Source organism: Trachurus japonicus, chromosome 16, assembly GCF_045865225.1.
Source record: "Trachurus japonicus isolate A0001 chromosome 16, Traja_1.0".
Lineage (NCBI taxonomy): Eukaryota > Metazoa > Chordata > Actinopteri > Carangiformes > Carangidae > Trachurus > Trachurus japonicus.
Window position 1 is genome coordinate 15,363,154 of NC_140922.1, and position 21,646 is coordinate 15,384,799.

Below are 21,646 nucleotides of genomic sequence, written 5' to 3' on the forward strand. Positions count from 1 at the left end.
ACACTGACAAAGTGCAATGTTGGGCTCAGTGAAAGTCAATAAGAAGACCTCATGGCCCACAGATGTAGCGGTCGAGCCAAATGGCGGCAAAATACACTGTTATCTCTGTTTATCATAAACAGCCTCCATTTGAAACACTGTAATCTATCACCTCAGCCGAGCAAACGAGGGCCACGGGAAATACAGATCGCAACATCCAACCACACTATCCAGCATATTCCCAAGTAAATTACTCAACTGGTTTCATTTTTATAATAGATGCACAGTCGTTTTGGTTGGAGAGAGGAGCAAACAACACAGACTGACTGTGGAGCAGCACTGACAGACACTATATAACCTCAACTATAACGTCCAGGCCAGAGGACGTCACCGCTGCTGCCGTCAGCCCAGCGTTGACTGACAGGTGCTGAGACGGATCATTATCAACCTGTCTTGACATATTTGCGTGACAAGACCCATCACATGAGACCGACTGCAATTCTGAGGATGTTCGTTATTTAACATACAATTATCTTAATACAGGGAAGCAAATTATGCCCATCCAAATTACCATTTACATGGTTTCCATGCAAGCCAGCAACATGGTAACTGCGAACAAAGAAGCCTAGGGTTGTACACTACAACACGCAACTTTAAATTAATGCTTTTAAAACAGCCTGGAGAGCCAGACATGTTGATTCTATGATTTCATTTTACACGAAAGGAAAGAAAAACTTGACCTACTGGCTGGTGATTAACTGCCTCTAGTCTTTTTTTTGCTCTATTTTTTTTTCTTCTTCAACTTGAAAGGCAAAAAGAAAGTTTTCTGGCGACTCTCTCCATTCATCCCAGGAGGAACCAGAGGCTCCCGTCCTGCCAGACAAAGCCAGGAACAGCTGGCTGATCGATACCCGACAAAAGCTCAGAGGTTAGAGCAGTCAAAAGATTGTTAACTAGCCATTTTATTTGCCAGACATTTATATCATTGTTTATGGTTCAGTGCACCCCTTCAGTGCAGGCCATGCCGCACACCTGTGCTTGGAACACTTTCAGGGCCTCTTCACCCCCTTTTCATGACCTCATGGGTGAATGCAAAAATGACACCATGGCTCCAAGTTAGATACAATACTGAGATAGATGGATATTTATACAGAGTTAAATGGATAGAAAGGGGTTTTAGAAAAAGCATTAAAGTGTGTATATTTTAGAGCGAGTGCAATGTGCAGGCTTTGAGAGGGGACTGACGGCAGCGCAGAGTGGGTCGGGCCTGTATATGTGCGCATTCCTGCATATGCGTGTGTGTGTATTTGTTTATGTGTGAACATGAGTGTTGGTGTACCATGCATCCCAGCCGGTAACACATGGCTCTGCTGCCACCGCTCTCTGGCTCGTGTTGTGAGTGTCCCTGCAGGCTGGCAGGGAAGGGGAGACCCTCTCTGTGGCTCATCCAGGCGGAGAGGGGCTTCCTGCACATCTTTTGTCACACCATTTGGGCCCTTGTGTCTGTGGCTGCCCTGCTCCGGACCCACTTGGCAGCTCACCGCGCAGACGGACATCTGCTCTTTCCAACCTCCTGGTGAATAGAGAAAACAACAACCAACAGACCCTGCTCTCTTACTCTCTGCTCTGCATACTTTACTGCATACAGTTACACAGTGCCTACTACAACAGTGTCTATCTATCTATCTATCTATCTATCTATCTATCTATCTATCTATCTATCTATCTATCTAGATATAATGACAGTGCACTAAATTAACTCGAGGATAATGTGTAATAGTCTGTAATTCTTATCAATTAATACCAGCGTTTTAATAATGCACCCTATATCTTTCCATTTGAAAAAATAACGGTGCAGAAAAATAAGTTAATTATTATGACTATATGCTGCCTGAGCCACAGCGGTCTTCTAATTGCTGTGGAAAGACACAAGTGATTACCTTCGGTTTTCCTGCTGGAAAAAAAAATCTTCGATAGATAGGCCTTCAGATTATCGAGCTGCTTTGTAAATCTCCACGTTTAAAGTATATAGGCTCTACTTGTGCATCTCTGGCTTGACTTCTTTTCTGTCTGTTTCTCTAAGGGCAGTGATTCTGGAGCACGCAATATTGAACACACTTTGTTCGTGCTCAGCGGCCCAGAATAACTCGGTCATTATGGTGGCGAAAGGGACAGGTTTTGAGTTTGATTTCATGATGGTAATATAGCCCATGTGTGTAGGAGAAGAAAGCCTTCAATAGGGACATCTGTTCAACGCGGCTTACAGTTACAGCCGCGCGATAAGAACAACCTGTGCGCACCATATGAACTAGGACCGACCCTCTTTAGCTGCTGAACGCAACAGGCAACAAAAGACTTCTTTTTTTTTCTTTCTTTTTTTTTTTGAAGGAAAAGTAGTGCACTTAAAAAAAAAATCTGATTGTCTAATTTATTCTAAGTATACGCAGCGGATTAAACATCTCTGGCACCTCTGTGGCTTCAGCTGCAGCAGCAGAGAGATGTTTCCTGTCGGGGAGTTATCACACTGACCTCTGACATTAGTCTTGCTGGTATGATCACTTAGTAATTTGTCACCAGAGGCCAACATGTCCCCTGAAGCTGAAGCCCTACACCTCGCTCTCCGAATGCGTAAAATCACTATCATAATAGCACGAATGACCATCCCCTCCAGAGAGAGAGGGAGAGAGGGAGAGGGAGAGAGAGAGGAAGAGAGAGAAAAGGGGAAAAGCAGTTGCAATACACATATTTATGCTGACATATTAACTTGGATAGTAAAAAAAAAAAAAAAAAAAAAAGCAGATAATTTATGTATCTTTATATACCTGTTGGGAGTTTGTGTGCATGAGGAAATCAGGGGTCGGTGGGAATTTCCAAAGTTAATCCTATAACTGAACTGCCAGTGTAACATTTGTGTGGCATTGGTCCACAGTGTGAGCGGCTGCAGGAGATGTGCTGCTGCTGCTGCTGCTGCTGGATGCTCTGCTGAGAGGCAAAACGTCGAGGGGTCAATCAATGCACTGCGGAGCGGAGGAGCACGGTACGTAGAAGGTTTTCTTCTCCACGTTGCACTTTGTCACGTTTAATTCGCCCTTTAAAACGCTGTTACATAACGTGCCAGAGCCTCTTATGATTTTTCGATAGCGTGCGTTTGTGGTGTGATTGGTTAGTTTGAGGAGGGGGTGAGGGGGGGGGGGGATAAAATAATGAACGACAGCGAGCAGCAGATCGATTCAGTTTCTTTCTTATCTGCAACGTCAATACGTCAAGTGGATGTATATGTGTGTGTGCGTGTCTATGTGTGTGTGTGTCTATGTGTGTGTGTTTGTGGGGTTTTTCCCCCTCTTATCTTAAATCTATCCTTGCCTTTATGTAAATTTATGTCTTATCCTGATTTCTCATTTTCACCCCTAAAATAATTAAACAGGCGTTTGGTGCGTCAGTTTGCGAACAGGCAGAATAAGTTCATATAAGAAAAGTTAATTAGCCACCCGTTTAGTGCATGTCAGTAAATTATTAAAATTGTCTCTACATTGATATTGTGAAATAACCCATATGGTTTATAGAAATAATAATTAACATGGCTGCATTTACACTGTTGCTGCACCTGTTCCGCAGTTTGTTGCCACATTTTTTGGTTGTTATACTTTTTTCCCCCCCACTCTTCTTTTTTTTTTCTTTTTATACAGCCGAAGGTAAAGCGCTGTAAATTAATCCAAAAAGCTGTTGTCCAATCCTAGAAACACAAGAATTAATCAGATAGTCCATCGATCACGCTGTGTAATAAAGGAAGCGACATGGGTTAGGCAGATGATGTGATGAATAATCCCTGGTCGTTTTAATTAACTTTTCCCTGTCCTGTAATGACCAAGCTGGTCAACAGACCCGGTCAATAAGCATGTTAATATCAAACAAATAAAACTGCGGATGATTAAAAACCTCCTGCGTTATTAAATTTGAAATTCAAATGAAATTTATGCTTCCAGTGCAGACTGCATGCTAATAGCGCCCACAGAGAGTCCCAGGGTTCAGCCACACGGTTTTTTTTTTGCCTACAAGTTCTTATTATGTAACAGCAGCTTCCTCTATAGATTTAACAAATGTCAGTGGGCAAAGTGATGAGCCTATTCAATATAACCAGCTTATCATTTTATTTTCAGCCTGACACAGAATGCAATCACTTACATTCATAAATAACCCCACTTATAACGCGAGGCACCAACATTATCTATATTGCCAATAACCTCCCGAGAGAAAATTCGACATTTTTGAATTTTCTAATTTTGAGGCTGATTTTCTTTTCTCTTTTTTTTTCTTCCCAAGGTTAACCACATCTACTTCATCATCTTCTGTTTTAGACTAAATAATAAAATGAATCAACCTGCTGCGGAATGCACCAGCTACCAGTTTTAATCAAAGTTGTCAGGATAATTGAACACAATTACAGTAAAGTGAAAGTTGGAGACGGTGTAATATAGCTCCACCACCAGAACAATGTGGCCTTTATATCTTGTGTAATAGTTTGTGTATATTAACTCTTAAGAAATTACCAAAAAAAAGGATGTAAAAATCCAGCGGGGTAAATTAAGGCAGGCCAGGTTAAGTTTCTGTTATGAGCAAAATGCAAAAAAGAAAAGAAAAAAAATAAAGAAAATGTGTTGGAATACAACGCAGACAGGTGAAATACTGCACCGAATATGTAAATACACACACGCAAAGTCTAAAGGGAGCTGACCCACTTTAACCTAACTCACGTTTATGTTTGATGAAAAAGAGTTGACAAGAAACTTTTTCGTTTGAGGTAATTTCACGTATAAAAAATGTGTAATTACCTAAGGTGAAATTGAAAAAGAAAATCTAACTTTTGCTTTTTGTTGCTGGAGCACTCATAATTTACTCTTTCCCCTCCCAATTCTTACGATCATTACCATCGTTAGCCTATATTTTTTTTACCAGCTATAGGCCTATCAACAGACACAGGTCACCACCATCCCCTCCTTCCTCAAATTTATGGAATGTGATGTTCTGTAAAAAATTTTCAATAAAGTGGCCCCCTAATTCCTCCTTCCTAATTCACTCTCATTTAACTTTACCTTCCTTCCGCTGTCTTTTATTATGGAGGGGGCGGGTGGGTGGAGGAGGGTGGGGAACTGTCTGAGGCGCTCTATTGATGACCTCACAGTAGTGTGTGGCAGTGCGGCGGGACAGAGCCGCTGATTGGTCGCCCGTGTCACAGCGGCACTTCAAAGCCGGAGAGGAGCCTACAATTGTGGAAGAATGGGCGGAACACATCATTGTATTGCACACCTCTAAAAAAAACAGTGCTCTGATTCATAAATATAAAAAGATCCTCTGAGGAGGGCAGTGTTTTTGTGTGATGGCAACTTCACTTCTAGGGGTGAGTCGAAAAGGACTTTCTTACTGGTTTAATTAGTTCTTGTCATTGTCCGGTGTGGAGGGGGATTAAACTTACACCCCGGCCGCAAAGTAGCAGCAGAGCCAGTGCGCTGCTTATATTTCCAGCAAGCAGGTCGTCGGGGTTTGTATAAGACGGGATAGAAGTTTCCTACTTGATGCGCAAAAACACGCATGTTTCTCTCGGTGTCTTGTCTGGCATGCGTTTGTAAGCGCTGTGAGTCGCGTTTCACTTGTCCGCTTTCTGTTTGTCCAGGTAGGAAATGATGATAACAATCAACTGTGATAATTTCCATACTTAAAAAAAAAGAGATCAGAATCAAAGCCATGTGTTATTAGACGTCTGCTTTAAGTGTTTCTATGTAGTTCTCTGTGGTGGTGAAATGCTGCTTTAAAAATATATATATATAATGCAACAAACCCGTTCAACTTGTTAGACTGATGTGTCACTTACAGCTTTTCTTGTCCTTTCAGGAGGAGCCGAGGTTAGGATCGACTCCTTTAGCCATGTTAGCTGCAACATGTAACAAAATAGGGAGTCCGAGCCCTTCACCCTCCACTATTTCGGATAATTCCTCTTCGTTTGGAAAAGGCTTCCACCCGTGGAAAAGAGCCGCCGCCAGCAGCTGCAGCCTCGGGTCCGGCCTGTCCGGCTTCGGAGTGTCCCGTAATGGTTCCGGCATCTCGGACTCTTTCGGCACCAACGGCTCCACGGGATCCAGCGCTTTTTCCCTCACGTCCGGCACCTCGTCTGGTTCACACTTTGGAAACGACTACTCGGTTTTCCAAGCCTCCGTTTCGAGCAGCTCTCAAGAGTCCAGCCACCAGCCGGTTTTCATCTCCAAGGTGCACACCTCGGTGGACAGTTTGCAGGGCATCTATCCCAGGATGAGCGTGGCGCATCCCTACGAGTCCTGGTTCAAGTCGTCCCACCCCGGCATCCCCACAGGAGAGGTCGGGACCACCGGAGCCTCTGCGTGGTGGGATGTGGGAGCGGGATGGATTGATGTTCAAAACCCTAACGGAGCAGCACTACAGACCTCCTTACATTCCGGTGGACTCCAGACCTCCTTGCACTCCCCTCTGGGCGGATATAATTCTGATTACTCGAGTTTAAGTCACTCTGCTTTCAGTACAAGTCCCTCTCCACACCTGTTGACAACCGGCCAGCACCTGATGGACGGTTTCAAGCCGGTGTTATCCTCATATCCGGACACAAGCCCTTCTCCATTAGCCGGGGCGGGGGGGACAATGCTCTCCGGGGGTCCACCTGCGTCTTTAGCGGGGTCTCCGAGGTCATCTGCCCGCCGGTACTCGGGCAGAGCCACCTGCGACTGTCCAAACTGCCAGGAGGCGGAGAGACTGGGACCGGCGGGCGCCAGCCTGCGGAGAAAGGGTCTCCACAGCTGTCACATCCCCGGCTGTGGGAAGGTTTACGGGAAAACGTCGCACCTAAAGGCGCACTTGAGGTGGCACACCGGCGAGAGGCCGTTTGTGTGCAACTGGCTCTTTTGCGGGAAGAGGTTCACGCGCTCCGACGAGCTCCAGCGACACTTACGCACACACACCGGGGAGAAAAGATTCGCCTGTCCGGTGTGCAACAAGAGATTTATGCGGAGCGATCACCTGAGTAAACATGTAAAAACTCACAGCGCCGGAGGATCCGCCGGCTCTGGCTCCGGGGGCAGCGGAGGAAAGAGGGGGAGCGACACCGACAGCGAGCACAGCGCGCCGGGAAGCCCTCCGTGCCATTCCCCCGACCTGTTGCACCCACCTGAGTCCACCCAGGGAGTGGGCATGAACGGCCTCTAAAACTCCCCCTCAGTGAAGTAAAAAAAAACAAACTGTACAACAGCAAAGTGTCGTGGTGGAATTGTCCCAGAGGACATGAAAGTGGACATACTTTTGGTGTATGCCAAACGTTTCATCCTGAGTGTTGTCATTGAATGAGAAAATAGGCCTATATGCGTTTCTTTGATTTTTTTTTTCTCCAAGTGTTTAAGATTACTAATTGCATAATTTCATAGCTGTGCCGTCAGAAACTTCTCATTAATACATCTGCGGTGTGAAAGTGTAATCAAGTTATTGTGGGCACACTGGAACAGGGCACAACTGAAACTTTTTTTTGCAGTCTGATGATCCTGAATACTCTTGATGTTTTATTTCCCAGGGTACAAGACACAAAAAAGATTACAAAAAACAAAAAAACTGAACAAAAAAAAAAACACTGCTGTGGAAAAAAAAATAGGGCCTGCAAAAGTTGTGTTACTGTCATTCATATTGTTCAAAAACCAAACTCTGGCACTTTATTATCGAGCAGGAGAAATTGTTTTTTGTCCCCGTGGATGGACTGCTCGGTAGGAACCAATAGCCTACCTGTAGAGTATGGTAAGAAATGGGATGTGATGGTTTTTACATTATATCTGTCTGATCCCATCAACCCGTTTGTTAACGGGGGAGCAGTTGTAGGGTTTATATCACATATTGCTATTCACTCCACAGCCTACAGTTTGTGCTCCAAGTTTGTAAGTAGGCCAGTCGAGGTAACTTACCCTTCACTTCGCTGCAAAATGTGTTGTATATAATGAGAAATGTAGGTTAGAATAATTACAGCCCAATGTAAAGGTGAGTAATGTATTTGTCCAGGAGACGATTTTGTATAGGTATTTCTAGTTGTATATGGACTCTAGTAAATATTTGAAAATATACGGAAATGTACTTGGATTTTTCTTTGACATGATATGAAATGTATTGTGGGGAGTTATATTTAACCACGAGTTTTCTTGTATTTAGGGGTCTATCATTAGGCGCACTTTGAATTTATTTGTAAGGTTTTGAAATCATTTACTGTTTACCCACTCATTTAATTTAAGTAAGCATGTTGTAAAGTGGTTTTAATTTTACAATGATATTTTTTTTTCCCTCTCCGAGAATGGCTTTTTATGTAAGCCACTCAATAAAGTCAGTATGAATTCAGAAGCAAGTTGATCGACTCAGTTTGTTTGATTGTTGAGTCGATAAAAATCAATTTTTTCACCAGCAGACCAGAGAGTTTAGTAAAGTTTATCATTTTATACGATATTATTTTATAGGAATAATGTGAGATATTGTAGATGCCGAGTTTCAGGGTTTCCGTGCGCAGCTGCTTTTTACAGGTTCATCAGGCCAAGGTGGGAAAAGGGCCTGGAGCAACATCAGGGCCTGACCCACTAATTATTTTGCATCTCAATCTTAAATGTTGCGCAGTGTCATAATGCTGCGCAATTAAAGAGCGTCTGTAGTTAAAAAAGAAGAGGGAAAAATTCCTGTTTTAGTCATTTAAATTAAGGTGAAATGACGTTATTCTCGCCTTGTGTCTGTTTTGCGTAAAAATGAATTTCAAAGTTCTCTGAGGCGAAACACAGATCACACTACTCACGCGTTAACTGCCTTACTCACCCTTTATTACTATGAGCTAAACATATCCTCATTCACATTTCAAAAGAATTATATTGACATTTATATTTTTGATTTTAATTTTCCTTTTTTAAAAATATAAAATCAAGAAAAACGTCAACTTTATCTTAAAGTGCTTTTCTTCGTCATCAAACTTGAATGCGCTCATCATCATCTTCCTAAAACACACTCCGGTTTTCTTCTGTGTAAATTATGATTTTAATAGATGTGCAGCAGATTTAGTGTTAATATCTAAATGCTCATGTTACTGACCCAAGCCAATACACATTTAAACACAATCAGCACAATTTAAGAAAAACAATTGTTGTGCTCCACGTTCAGTTGCATGGGCTCAGTCTGACTCAGATTAAATCTCCATCCTAGTGGAATTTAAAATGATCACTGGGCTCTAACCTTTTACAAACTAGGCCTACAACACATTTACAGCCATAGCTACATATTTAACAGTAATCTTTTTTTTTATCCAAGTTTATTAACCAAGTACAGTGCAGAGGTCACACTGTTGTTGTTTTTTCCTGTTTTGCAGGCAGCTTGGATTTAGCATTTTCTGGCATTTAATATTTGATAATAGATATAACCCAGGTTTAACCTATTTAAATGAATTCCCCCCTTGATTCTTAGGTTTTAATGCATCAAATCACGACTGCAGTCATTCATACATGGTCCCGTGCCTGTTGAAGTGCTATGGATCGATTTGAGTTTTAAAAAAAGGGGGGGGGGAATGATAAATAGCTATAAATACGATGTTTTTGAAAATCTGTGAAATTTTTTGTTTTTAGAATTTCATTGCTTCTTGATCTCACAGTGAAGAGGAAACTCAAGCCAGTACCTTCAAACTTCTAATAAATCTGTTTGCTTTTCACACACAACTCTGTAGCGCCATCTAGCGTTTTCCCCTTCAACCAACAGCAACTTAAAGCCCAGCGTTGATCCATGTATCCTGAGCAACATGTTGTTTGGGGATCTACAGCGCAGCTTAGAGAGCGTAGTCTGAATAATTTTAAACTTTTCACCTTTTATTCAGACCAAAATTGGAGGCTCTGATTTAAACAAAAGCAAAACAAAGCAAATATTCCAAACATCTGTTGCCACATTAGAAGACATACGTATGCCTTAATAAGAGGACTCTAAAGTTGATCACTGGCACCGGGTCATCTCTGAGTTATGGATGACAAGGAGACAAAGTGCCTCAGGTCTGACTTAGATATGTGTCACTTTGTGCTGATGGACAATCTGAACACAGAGGCTCATTACACCTTCTCCCTGGACTCTGCTCTGACTGTTATAAATTAAAAATAGTGACTCACCTTCTCATCCTCCACTACAGTGGACGACTCATTTAGCTGCAGTTAATGTAATTAGAACATCCCAAATCCCCACAATGGTATAGTGAACATTTAGTTTCTTCCAATTTCTTCTTAAACCAACTTACTAAACTATACAATTGCACGTACCTACTCAGACAGATGAAGATCTACCGTCCTAGCTTCCTCTCCCACCTCTTCTCTTCTCTTCTCTCTCCTCTGTTCGTAGTTTGTCTGCGACGATGGAGTTGAGCGGAAAATGCTGCAGGAACAACAGGCAAAGTGAAAAGTCAAACCAAGTCAGGTTAGAGCGGGAAAAAGACTGAAAGAGCAGAGCAGATGGACTTTGAAGAAATTCTGTGTTTGCTGGGTCAGTGAAGCCACCTGGTGTTTGAGACTGGATCAAAGGGACATCAAAAACCTCCAGCACAGTTGATGGTACAGACATTGGACAGATTCCTGTTTCTGATTTAAAAGGTCTTTGAACCAAATCTGTGGCAAAATTCATAAAAGTGTAAGTGAATTAAAAAAGCGAGATGGTTTTGTGGCTGGATGTGTTGTGTTGTAGCATTTAGTGCTGTAAAGGGATAAATATAATATTATGGCTTGACTCATTAGCTTTTTAGTCTATTTCTAACCATTTTTATAAAAGATGTAACAGAAAATATCACCAAATTCCAGGAACAAACCATAAAACAAAGCTATTAAAATGTGTAAAGTGGTGTCTCTTTTTAATTTGGGCCTTAAATATTTGATAGAAAACACAATTTTCCATCACATAAACTACAATCTGTCTCAACACATAGTTAAAATAAAAAACAGGCAAAAAGTGATCATTAACTGTGGACAGAGTCATTCTGGCCTCATGTCTCCGGGTGCAGCTTTGTGTTGTCATGTTATTAGCACCTTTGCAGACTGTTGCAGCATCACGCGGGCCTCCGAGGAATGTCCCGCCGTCGTTGCCCTCATTTGAATGAAACTGGCCTCAGAAGAGGAAGGGCATGGGTGCCAGCAGGAGGAGGACGAGCTGCCAACTGTGGATGAAGGCCACAGTAACAGCCACCGTCGGAGCACACGGTGAGTTGGCAGCCGACCCAGCTGTAAGGCAGTCACCTGGAAAACAGGAGGAAGGGACAATATAACAAACGATATAGAAGATTCCGAGGTCGTATTTGTTGTAACACGGTTTACCACAGATCAGAGTCTCGACTGAGTCTCATTTGAAAATGCCAGCGACCGACCACTGATATTAATATGAAGAGATATATTGGGTTCTCTCGCTCTACCAGCAAATCATAGTGTTGTTCTAACACCTCTCACCGATTACGCATCTGTGGCCAATTTTGTGGTTAAACCCCCCCCCACCCCCACCAACCGCACTGTCATTGTCATCAAACCAACCAATCTCCTGGGAAAGGCAATTTGACAAGGTTCAGAGTTTAGTCAAAATAATTAACAGTAATTGCTGTAACACTGACAGGGGTGCCCTTATACAATGATTTCAGCAATTTCAATTCATTTGAGTCACAGGTGGCGTTTCACCTGTCTAACTGAGTGGAATACGCACAAATTCAACCTCAGTGCAAGAAGCCCTACAGGTTTGCTGGACTTGTGAGTTTAATGGCTTCACTGCATTATTCAATAAACTCAGGTCCAGTAGAGAATCAAAATGATCTACTATTCTACCTGGAAACAAACTTTTTAGGGAACATCTTCATATGAAGAGAGATAAACATGTAGCCTACTTCTGTCCTGTGAAATCAGTGTAAATGCGCTTAAATGGCTCAAGGCGTTTGAGCACTTTGGGCAACTAAGGTTGTTTTTAAATGTGCTATATAAATACATTTTGAGTTGAGTTTTTGATGCACATATAAACCACAATAAGCATGAAGAAAAAAAGAATCACCTAATAGACCCCCTGATGAAGAATCAACACACCAGGTAAGACCTGAACCTTGTGAAGGAGATGGGCTAAGAATGACCAGTTGAACCCTGATAAATAGGTTTACTGAAGCTTCCCTGTTATTATGACCAAGATAAGAAATACCATACAGCAATCCACTGATAATTTTCTGCCCGCTACTTTGATAATAACTGAATCTTTTATCTCAATAACCCAATGATTGATTGAGTTATCATGAAAATAATTCAGAGATTAATTGATAGTGTGTCTAATCCATTAGTTGGACGCCAAATCACTAGGAAAGAATTACATTGAAATGTTACGGCTGTGTAATAACAGAGAAGTACATTCCCTGTTTAGGTATCAAAAAGCTTCATCGCTGCTGATTGTGGGCTTGGTTACATTTTAACACATGTTGACGTGTGGATTTCATCAGCTCATATTTACAGTAGTATACTAAGCTGGACACAACAACCATGTATTCACCTGTGTTCGATGATCATTTCTGCATCTACTTATTATAGGACTGGTAAAAATAAAATTATAATAATAAAAACAGGCAAATACACACTCAGTCTACCTCCAGAAAGAAAGAAAAAAACACTGACATCTGCAAAAGTGCATAGTGGAGAAATGGCTCCACCAAGTGACACAATATTGTAATCCTCAGACACCGTCTCCTACTATCACCTTTCAATTGCTTTTACACGTTAAATGAATGAAATGCACATTTCTTGCAACACATCAACCTTTACGAGAAACACTTTTAATCTAACGGCTGTAATATATTTCAATACTAAGGGGTAAACTGGCTTTGTATAACATATTTCATTAGCTCTTAACTTCCTCAGATTTTGTGGAAATCAAATCCTGAGTTAAAAATGAAAGCTCTGCTGTGAAGAATAAATCAAGAAAGAGAGAAAGAGAATGCAGAAAGAGATTTGGTAAAACTACAATATAGTGCACCCATAGAAAGATGATTTGGTGACTTAAAGTAGAAGTAAAACCATGAAAGCGATAGGAAAATACTATTTTAATTCTACACTGTTGCCCATAAAGTTGGAATAATTTTATTATCAGACACATTCCTCATTTTATTCCTATTATAAAGGTTAATTGTGGGTTAATTTTCACAGTGTTATGTTTGGAAGAGATTGATCAATAAAGTTTTGAGAAGATAATACACTTGTCTATCAAGAATAAATCACATTGTCACCAAAGAGGTAAAAAAAATATATATATATATATACGTATATATTCCAACTTCATGGGGAACCCGTGCATTATTAATCATTGTGAATTACTGTATAAAAGCAAATAGTGAAGGCTTCATGGTCTGCTAATTACTGCAAACACGTTCCATCGTTCATGTTTAATAAGCTTCTTATTCACAGGCAACATAACATACAATACAGTACGTACTCCCAGTGCAGTGACAGCAAAGTAATGCAAGGTCAAGCAGGTCTTCAGTACCTCCACTGTTCCCTTCAAACACACCAATGGATCAAAGCTACCTTACCACTGGTTTAAAGCCGTTCTCAGTCACAGCACAGAAATGCACCAACAATTGCTCCATTCTATTCAAATGTCCCAGTAATCCACGACAGTGTGACAGTGATTCAGCATGCAAAACACCAGACGCCTGAAACTGACGCAGCTAAATGGAATTTAACCATCATACCTTATAGGCCTTCCTAAGCATTTCCTGCTCTGACATGCAAAATATATTTTGTGAGAAAAGCCTATTGTGTTAAAGGATGAGTCTAGCATCACTCAATAATTTCTTTTGTTTTGTCAACAAATCCCATGTGACCAAAAGCAACAATGTTTTAATTTATCTTTCAATACTTTATCTAATCTTCTTTCAAAAAGCCTCAGTAATTTCCAAAGCAATGTGTCTTTAGATAAATGTTACTGAGTCAGAAATGAATTACACACTGATGCATTTTTTGGTATTAATGACAGCTATAGCAGGGTCTTTGATACACACACACACCACAGTTGTTAGTACAATCAGTGCAATGTTAGTTTTGGCCTTCTCGTGAGTTTTGTAGAAAATAAGAAAAAGTGAATGTTTCCAGATCTTTTGTCATTTATATTCTCAAAACAGCCACAAGAGAGCAGAGTTCACTCTCAGATAAGTGCTGCAGTGTGATCAGACTCGGATAATGAAATTACTTGTTAACTGTGCCTTGGAGGAATGTAAGAGGCGTGAAGGCTTTGTTTATTTCATGTTTACACAAAGTTACCATCAACTGCATGCACGCAGAAAGAAATTTAACTAGCCTACATAACAAGAGCAGATATAACTGTAATTTAATGGGCTTCAATGTTCAATAATACAGTTTGCAGAATAATTTAATTTCTGCGGTGGGGAATGTGAATTAGTCAAGCTAAAGTCCAGGCCGCTGCAGCCACTGACTATATTCACTACATGAAAATTCATAATCTACTCAAGAGTGCTTAGTTGCATTCCTTGAGAACAACTGCCTGTGGATGCCAGGGCTTGGATCCAAAGACCACAACAGCTCTGAAGGGACATTTCGGCCTTAGCAGGGATATTCATCAACAAGATAACAGCAACACAAACAACAATATTCTCCCAAGGGGATATTTGAAGTCAGAACTTTTCATACACTTTGGCATGCAGCTGTTATATTCACATGTGAGCTGACAAAGAAAAAAATAGTGGTCTCCTGATAGCCTACAATCTAGATAGTTTGTCAGCACAGATCAAGAATGATGTAACAGTCTCAATTAGTGATGTATTCAGGCACTAATCATAGCAAATGTGTATAACGTGTTCAGAGAGATAACATTACTTTCTGTCCTTGACGAGATTAACATGTTAACCTCTCAGTTCATGTTCGCTTTAATCTACACACACTCAAAAAAAACGGTGGTAATAACACAGGCACAGTAAAAACAATAAAACTCAACAGACTGACCAACTAGACTATTATTTCCCTAACTCCGAGGATCAACTGAATGGCAAATAAATAAGAGGAGGAAATAGCCACAACAAACAAACAGGCTCCCAAACCATATGGACACCTAAAGTTAGCTTTTGCCTTTTGTCAGTTTAAATAGCCCACACGTAAAGTAGCCTGTGTGTTTTAAAAGCTTACTAATGCTACTACCTGTGTGAATTAACCTGGTGTCTCGTGGAGTCACTTGGCGGCCTTCACCGCTTGTTTTCATAGTCTGTTTAAATGTTAGTGTGCTTATCACCGACCTCTGGCTCCTGTCGAAACTACAGGTATCGCTTGGTTTCAGGTGTTCGCGCGTAAACAGAGAGTTGCATTCTGGGTGTTGTAGTTACCGACCAAGTGAGGACACTCCTATTAAAATGAGTTCCGGTGTTAGTTAAAAACTTCCAGTCCCAAAATGCTCCGGGGCTGAGAGGCAGACAGAGCAAAGGGCTGTAACGTGAGGAGGTGAGTGAGCCTGCCGAGTGGATGACGGAGGGGGGGGTGGCCTCTTTTCCTGCCAGCGCACCGAAGCAAAACCCCAAACATCTCATGCCGACGGTGAGACCTGACTTTGTTTTCTTTGTCTCGTAGCTATTTAATGGTTTTTATTCCTGAATTATTACTAACAGGAAATAGCCTAGAAAGGAAACGCTTTATTATTATGTAACTACAGAGTAGCTATATAGTTATACACACACAGACACACACCTGTTCAGGCGCTGGCACTTGTCAGTGAGACTATTGACTATTGTAGCTGTGGTGAATGGAGCTGGAGCTCTTAGCTGTAGGCTATCTGAAACTATGCTGCTGAGTCTTTCTTATCCTGTTTGGTTTATATGTTACAGTAACATTTTCAGCTGATTTAGCCTGCTCATGAATATAATTAAATGGTTTAAACATACTGTACCACAGGAAAAAAGAGGCATATAGCTATTGCCTTGAAAGTAAGGTTGCAATGCAGTTTTTAATCAGAATATACTGTTTTACTGTCAGTAGTACAGTGACAGTGGCAGTGCACTTTGATCATAGCAAGAGGTGCTGAGAGCACAGACTACTGTGTCATAGGCTTGACAAGACCAACCTGTTTTTGTGCAGTGGTGTAAGAAACCACATTATTAATGACTGACTCACTGTGACAAGTCATGAATGGGTAGTGTCCTTTTACGCAAACAAGTGACAGAGTGAAGAGTTCGGGCTTTATTCCACGTTTGGAACAGTTTTCTGTAACAGACAGTATCCCCGCAGAAACCCTGGGGCTGGGAAGAAGACATAGCAGAGGCAGAACAATAACTATACTCACATGTCTATTATTGTGTGAGGACATGTTGTTGTCATGTGTCATAGCATTTTAAAATATATGTCTGCCTATAGATAAGTATAACACTGCAGTTAACAATCACTTCAGTGAATTAGTTTGCCTATTATTTCTGCCTATTACTTACTTATTATTGGGAAAGTGAAAATGCCCATCACAATTTTAAAGGATGCAAATAGAAACTTTGAGATTGTTGATTTGATAGTAATAGAAGAACAAGAAAAGCAGATACCATTCATATTTAAGAAGCTGGGCTGAGGACATTTTCCCGAAGACAATGACTTAAACATTATCAAAATTGTTGATTAATTTTCTGTCAACTACACAGTCTAATTGTTTTTCCATCAATAAATAGGATTATTTTGGGGTTCACTTCAGCACTCCTGAGAAAAAATATAAGGAATAAATCCAGGTAAAACGGGATAAAAGAGAAATAAACTGTGTGTTGTTGTTTTTTTGACATTTCAGATGAAAATATGGCAGCTGAAAGAACGAGGTCCTTCCGTCGTGTGGGTAGTCTGATGCGGAGTAAATCTGAGGGGACACTGATTGACCTAAGTGACAGTGCATCAACGAGCGACAACCTGAATGGTAAAATTCTTATTTTGAAACATTAGCAGCTTGAAATTACAGTGCGTTGATAATGTCACCGTAACTGAATCAAACTTTATTTTTTTATAGGTGGTTATGTGGCGCGAATCCCCCAGAATTCTGCATGGCCAGTTTTACAGCCAGAAGTCGCTCATACATCTCAGACAAAAAACCCATTTTGGAACAAACTATCTGGATCAAACCCTTTCTTAGATGACATTGTGCATAGTGGCCCAGGCAAACACATTTCCAACACGTCCAACGTTAAAGGAGACAGTGAAAAACATCTGGACACGAATAATGTGGATGGGATCAGCACATCTTCAGATGAAGGCAACGTGGGAAACTTTTTGGAGAACAAATGCAAAGTCAGCAACAGATCCGGGAGATGGAGGAGTGCTTCGGACATTCTGGATGATCTGGAGAGAAAAGTGCCAAAACGGGTGGAAAGCTTCAAACCGCCGGGACCAGTGTTGAATCCTGATTTTGAGTGGCTGAAGAATGACAGAGAAGCCTATAAGATGGCCTGGCTGAGCCACAGGCAGCTAACCCGCTCATGCCTGGACTTAAATCTGATGAGCCAGAGCCCTGGATGGGCTCAGACACAGGCCACTGGCTTTCAGGTCGTCTGCAGGATCGGCCACTCGGGAGGCTCAGTGCAGCTACCAGACTCAGAAGTTAGCATCCACATCCCAGAGGGCCATGTTCCCCCTGGAGAAGTCCAGGAAGTCACATTGAAAGCAATGCTAGACCCTCCTCCTGGGCTCAATAACAACTACATGACAACCATGAGTCCACTTCTAGAGGTGGTTCTTAGCAACATCAACATAAAGGAGTGTATCTCTCTGGAGATGAAACTGTCGGGCGAGGTGAAGGATGACCCAGTGAGTCAGGTGATGACCACCGTGGTTGGCTTGGTGTCCAACAAAAGAGGGGGACCTTATGTAAAAGTGGACAACTGTTACATTTACAAAAACATGATGCAGATGAAGCTCCAAGACCTGAAGACACATTTTTATGTGATTGCAGTTGCGGAGGCCTCTGCAATCCAGTCTCCTGCTACATCAGTGTGGGATTACCTTGACCGCCAAATCACTGTAGCAGTTTACGGCCCCAGGTACATCCATCCATCATTCAAGGTTGTAATAGTGGTTTGCTGTCATGAGGATGTTCCACCAAAGCTTCCATTTTCAGATGTATGTAGAGGCAACAAGAATCTGCCTCCACTTGTGCTGCAGCTTTGGGGGAAACATCAGTTTAAACCAGACAAACTGAATAACCTACATGTCAAAGTTAACATCACAGACTCTGTGTTTAAAGTCAAACCTGAGGACAAACTGAAAGAAGTCAGGCAAAGTCAGCTCAAAATAGGAACCGTTTTGCATCTGCCAGTTGCATTATTTTGTGCTGGCAGAGCAGAAGTCACTCCATTTAAACTGGACCTGGTGGTGGAGGAATCAAACACTGGGACTGCTGCACATTTCCAGGTGCCCTCTCCTTCTGCCCCGCCTATTCGATCAGAAAAGAAAGTGCAGAGGCAGATAGAAAAGCGGATTGAAGTGACAAAAACCTCTCCTATTCCTGAGGAAAGTGTTCAAGATCGCCCCAAATTTGAGGACAAACTTGTGAACCTGCAGTGGTATGGTGTCGCCGTAAAGTCTGTTCTCCGTCAGCCACGTGTAGACTACCTTCTGGAGTACTTCAAGGGGGACACTGTGGCTGTCCTCTCCAGGGAGACCGTTAGGTCCGTGGGTAATTCAAAAGTAAAGGAGTGGTACATTGGATTTCTGCGAGGTAGGACTGGTTTGGTTCACTGCAAAAACATCAAGCTCATAACCAGAGACCAGGTGATTGACTTCACCGGCATTCAAATCACCACAGAGGTCCTTTTGGACAACATGACGCTGCCCTTCAAGAAGCTTACCTACATGTACTCTGCCATCCAAACGCTGGTCACGGAGCACCTGACCAGCTGGAAAGGATTTGCTGATGCTTTAGGGTACCGCAACCTGTCGCTGGACACCATTACACGGAGGCACGCTGAAACTGAAGCCGATAAGGTGGCCTGTGTTCTGGAAAAGCTAAAGGAAGACTGTCACGCTGAGAAGAGCAGGAAAAAGTTTCTTCATGAACTCATGGTGGTAAGTAGAAAAAAAGACATATGAATTTCTGATGAACCACATATCGATCTTTCTGTCAATTTATAAAGAAGAAAAATGAAATCTTGATGGTCTAGGAGTTTATCCCTGTGTTCTTCATCTTAGGGTCTGCTCAAAATGGACTCTGTGAATCTAGTGGCCCAGCTGATCCAGAACACAGTCATCCTGTCCACTGCTGTAGAGCTTGGGGTTCGATGGCGGGAGCTGGCGGAGAAGATGGGAAAGCTTTCCAGTGCCCAGATAGCCGGCTACGAGGCACCACACCGAGGCAAGAGTGGAGAAGTTGGTCCGCAGGTCAGTTTAACAGGATACGTTGACACAGCAAATCATGGATATGCAGTAGATGATGTAGACTTTTTCTGACGGGCTTAAATATAATGTTGTATTGTATAAGTTAATTCATCATTTTCTGTTGTGGTCCAGTCAATGTGGAAGCCTGCCTACGACTTCCTGTACTCCTGGAGTCTGCGATATGGTGACAGCTACAGGGACATGATCCAGGATCTGCACCTGGTCCTGGACAAAATGAGAAACCCTGCCACCAGGCAGTGGAGGCAGCTGACCGGTGCCCTCATCACAGCAAACTGTCTCGACATCTTTCGAGCCTCTGCGTACCCGAAAACCTAAACCTCCTGCAAATGCACTGTGGTGATGACAGCAACCTCCACGCACTTGGGGATTTGTTACATAAAGTTTTGATAAAGATGTTACGGACCGTTAGAAACACATGAATTGATATTCAGTCTGGTATTTGCACTACTTGTCCAGAACTGTCTTGGTAATTGTAAAGTATACTCTGACATTAATTGAGCTGTAAAATGTCGCCTGATCTTGCAGACAGGGGAAAATTAAGTAAAATTCATCAATTTTGCCAATGAAATTCAAATAAAGTGTAATTTTAGTAGATAATTTTCCATTTATGAAAATGCTGCCCCACTTGAACATAAATCTACTAAAGTTACTGACATCCTGTGTATCAGTAATCTCAACTACTGTGTAGAAATGTGCTCAAATATTTTATTTCTTTACCCTGGAAAAGACAGTAATTATTAACTGCTTTTCTTATGAGATTGCATTCTTCTAATCATACACCCAGTGCACTGACTGTTTCTGAGAATCTATATCACCCTCATTGTATCTAATGTTTTATTTCCTATTTGATTATTTATGGATCCGATTTGATTTGTAACTCTACTCTGCTGTAACTTCCACACTGCCTATGGACACATATAACTTTCTCTAGATAATTTCACATATGACGTGCAGATACTCAAAGTTAAACGACAGAATGTACAAACAAACTATATTAATTTACTGTTTATTAGGAATAACTATGTTCTAAAGAGTGGGAGTTGCGGGTACTTAATGTGAAAAAATGTGGAAACTGTTGCTGACTGGTTTCAACGCATTAACATGTATTTACTGTAGATTTGTGGGCTGAAAATGATAATGTCCTTCCAAAGTGAAATGTGCCTTTTTTTGTTTCCTGATGCCAGTAACCAACCTGTAAAGATGCTGCTTTACAGTACAAGTGTCATAAACTATTTGTGTACTTTCTATTTTTATACTTAAATATGTACAAAGCAGATGATTTCACAAGTTGTCCTGTGTAATCAGAGCAGATTCATTTTGGAAACCTCAGTGTTTAGGGTGGTGCCATGTGATGTACACTGTTCCTTCAGCCACTGATATCCTAGACTAGACATTTATGTTTTTGATACTGAGATGGAGATGTGTTGCAAAAGATATAAATAAATATTAACGGCAGTAAGATATCGGATCTGTTCACCTTTTTAGTAAAGATGTTATTCAGTACAGTGGCTGCTGCTAAAACAACAAAGAGCTAATTCAACTGAGTGATGTCTTTTTTTTTTCTTTCAATAAAATGTGAAGCAGGCCAAGCACAAAAACTTCTCTACGTGTTACTTAAGACCGTGTGTGACATTTGTAATTTTTCCACTTTCGCAGAGTTAAATCACACCATCGAAACAAAAGTCTTTTCCCCTCAAGTGTTTCCATTGATTTCTCTCTTGACTGTTTGCTTTTCCTCACACTGTTTGTTTAAGCTAGTTTCAGCTGAGAGCATTGTGTGCCGGTTCCCTATCAAACAGAGAGCACAGAATGCTGAGCCGACTTTACTTTGGCTCACTGAAAGCACCGCGGGAAAAGTAAATCAAATAAAGAAAATGGTATCAGTCAACAGAGGGAACTGATTCAATCCCCAGCATGAGAGTGATTGAAGAAGGTTGTACTTGAGAGATTTTTTTTTTTTTTTTTTTTTAAAGGACTGATGATAAACAGTGTAGGATAACGCAAAATGAAGCAGTTGAGCAGGAACATAAAAGACAAAATCACCGATATGAAACATTAGATCTGATGTTCATTGCGAAACAAGCACTGTTTTTTCTCACTAAAAACACAGCTTGTTTGAACATTGTGTGATAAAGACAAAGTAGTTGCATTCCTTTTCTTTTATTACCTTGTAATTCCTCTTTACCTCCCAGTGTGCCAGAATTGTGCCACTTTTCTGGCAGTAAGTAAAGAAAACATAGGGA

The 21,646-nt window shown here is 41.4% G+C and overlaps 2 protein-coding genes and 1 long non-coding RNA gene across 4 annotated transcripts in view; 2 read left to right on the top strand and 1 right to left on the bottom strand.

Annotated features, from left to right (window-relative positions):
* Window positions 1–2,977: 2,977 nt before the first annotated feature.
* On the top strand, window positions 2,978–8,370 carry sp8b (sp8 transcription factor b). Of its 2 annotated transcripts, none has more exons than XM_085801954.1 (2): window positions 2,978–3,016; window positions 5,866–8,370. In XM_085801954.1, exon 2 carries the CDS (start codon window positions 5,899–5,901, stop codon window positions 7,201–7,203), a length of 1,305 nt encoding a protein of 434 aa, XP_085658080.1. In that variant the 5' UTR covers window positions 2,978–3,016; window positions 5,866–5,898; the 3' UTR covers window positions 7,204–8,370. The 2 variants fall into 2 exon arrangements, with proteins under 2 accessions (XP_085658080.1, XP_085658079.1); XM_085801953.1 differs by lacking the exon at window positions 2,978–3,016 and adding an exon at window positions 5,171–5,374.
* Window positions 8,371–10,301: 1,931 nt separating this feature from the next.
* Window positions 10,302–21,646, bottom strand: part of LOC146972126 (uncharacterized) — a 32,000-nt gene continuing 20,655 nt past the window's right edge. The window contains exons 2-3 of the long non-coding RNA XR_015037935.1: window positions 11,058–11,264; window positions 10,302–10,413 (exon numbers count right to left, since the gene is read on the bottom strand). This is a non-coding gene — a long non-coding RNA (uncharacterized LOC146972126). The remainder of the gene's footprint in view (window positions 10,414–11,057; window positions 11,265–21,646) is intronic.
* On the top strand, window positions 15,451–19,862 carry macc1 (MET transcriptional regulator MACC1). The gene is made up of 5 exons (XM_085801955.1): window positions 15,451–15,584; window positions 16,810–16,932; window positions 17,023–19,073; window positions 19,197–19,385; window positions 19,515–19,862. Exons 2-5 carry the CDS (start codon window positions 16,818–16,820, stop codon window positions 19,716–19,718), a joined length of 2,559 nt encoding a protein of 852 aa, XP_085658081.1. The 5' UTR covers window positions 15,451–15,584; window positions 16,810–16,817; the 3' UTR covers window positions 19,719–19,862.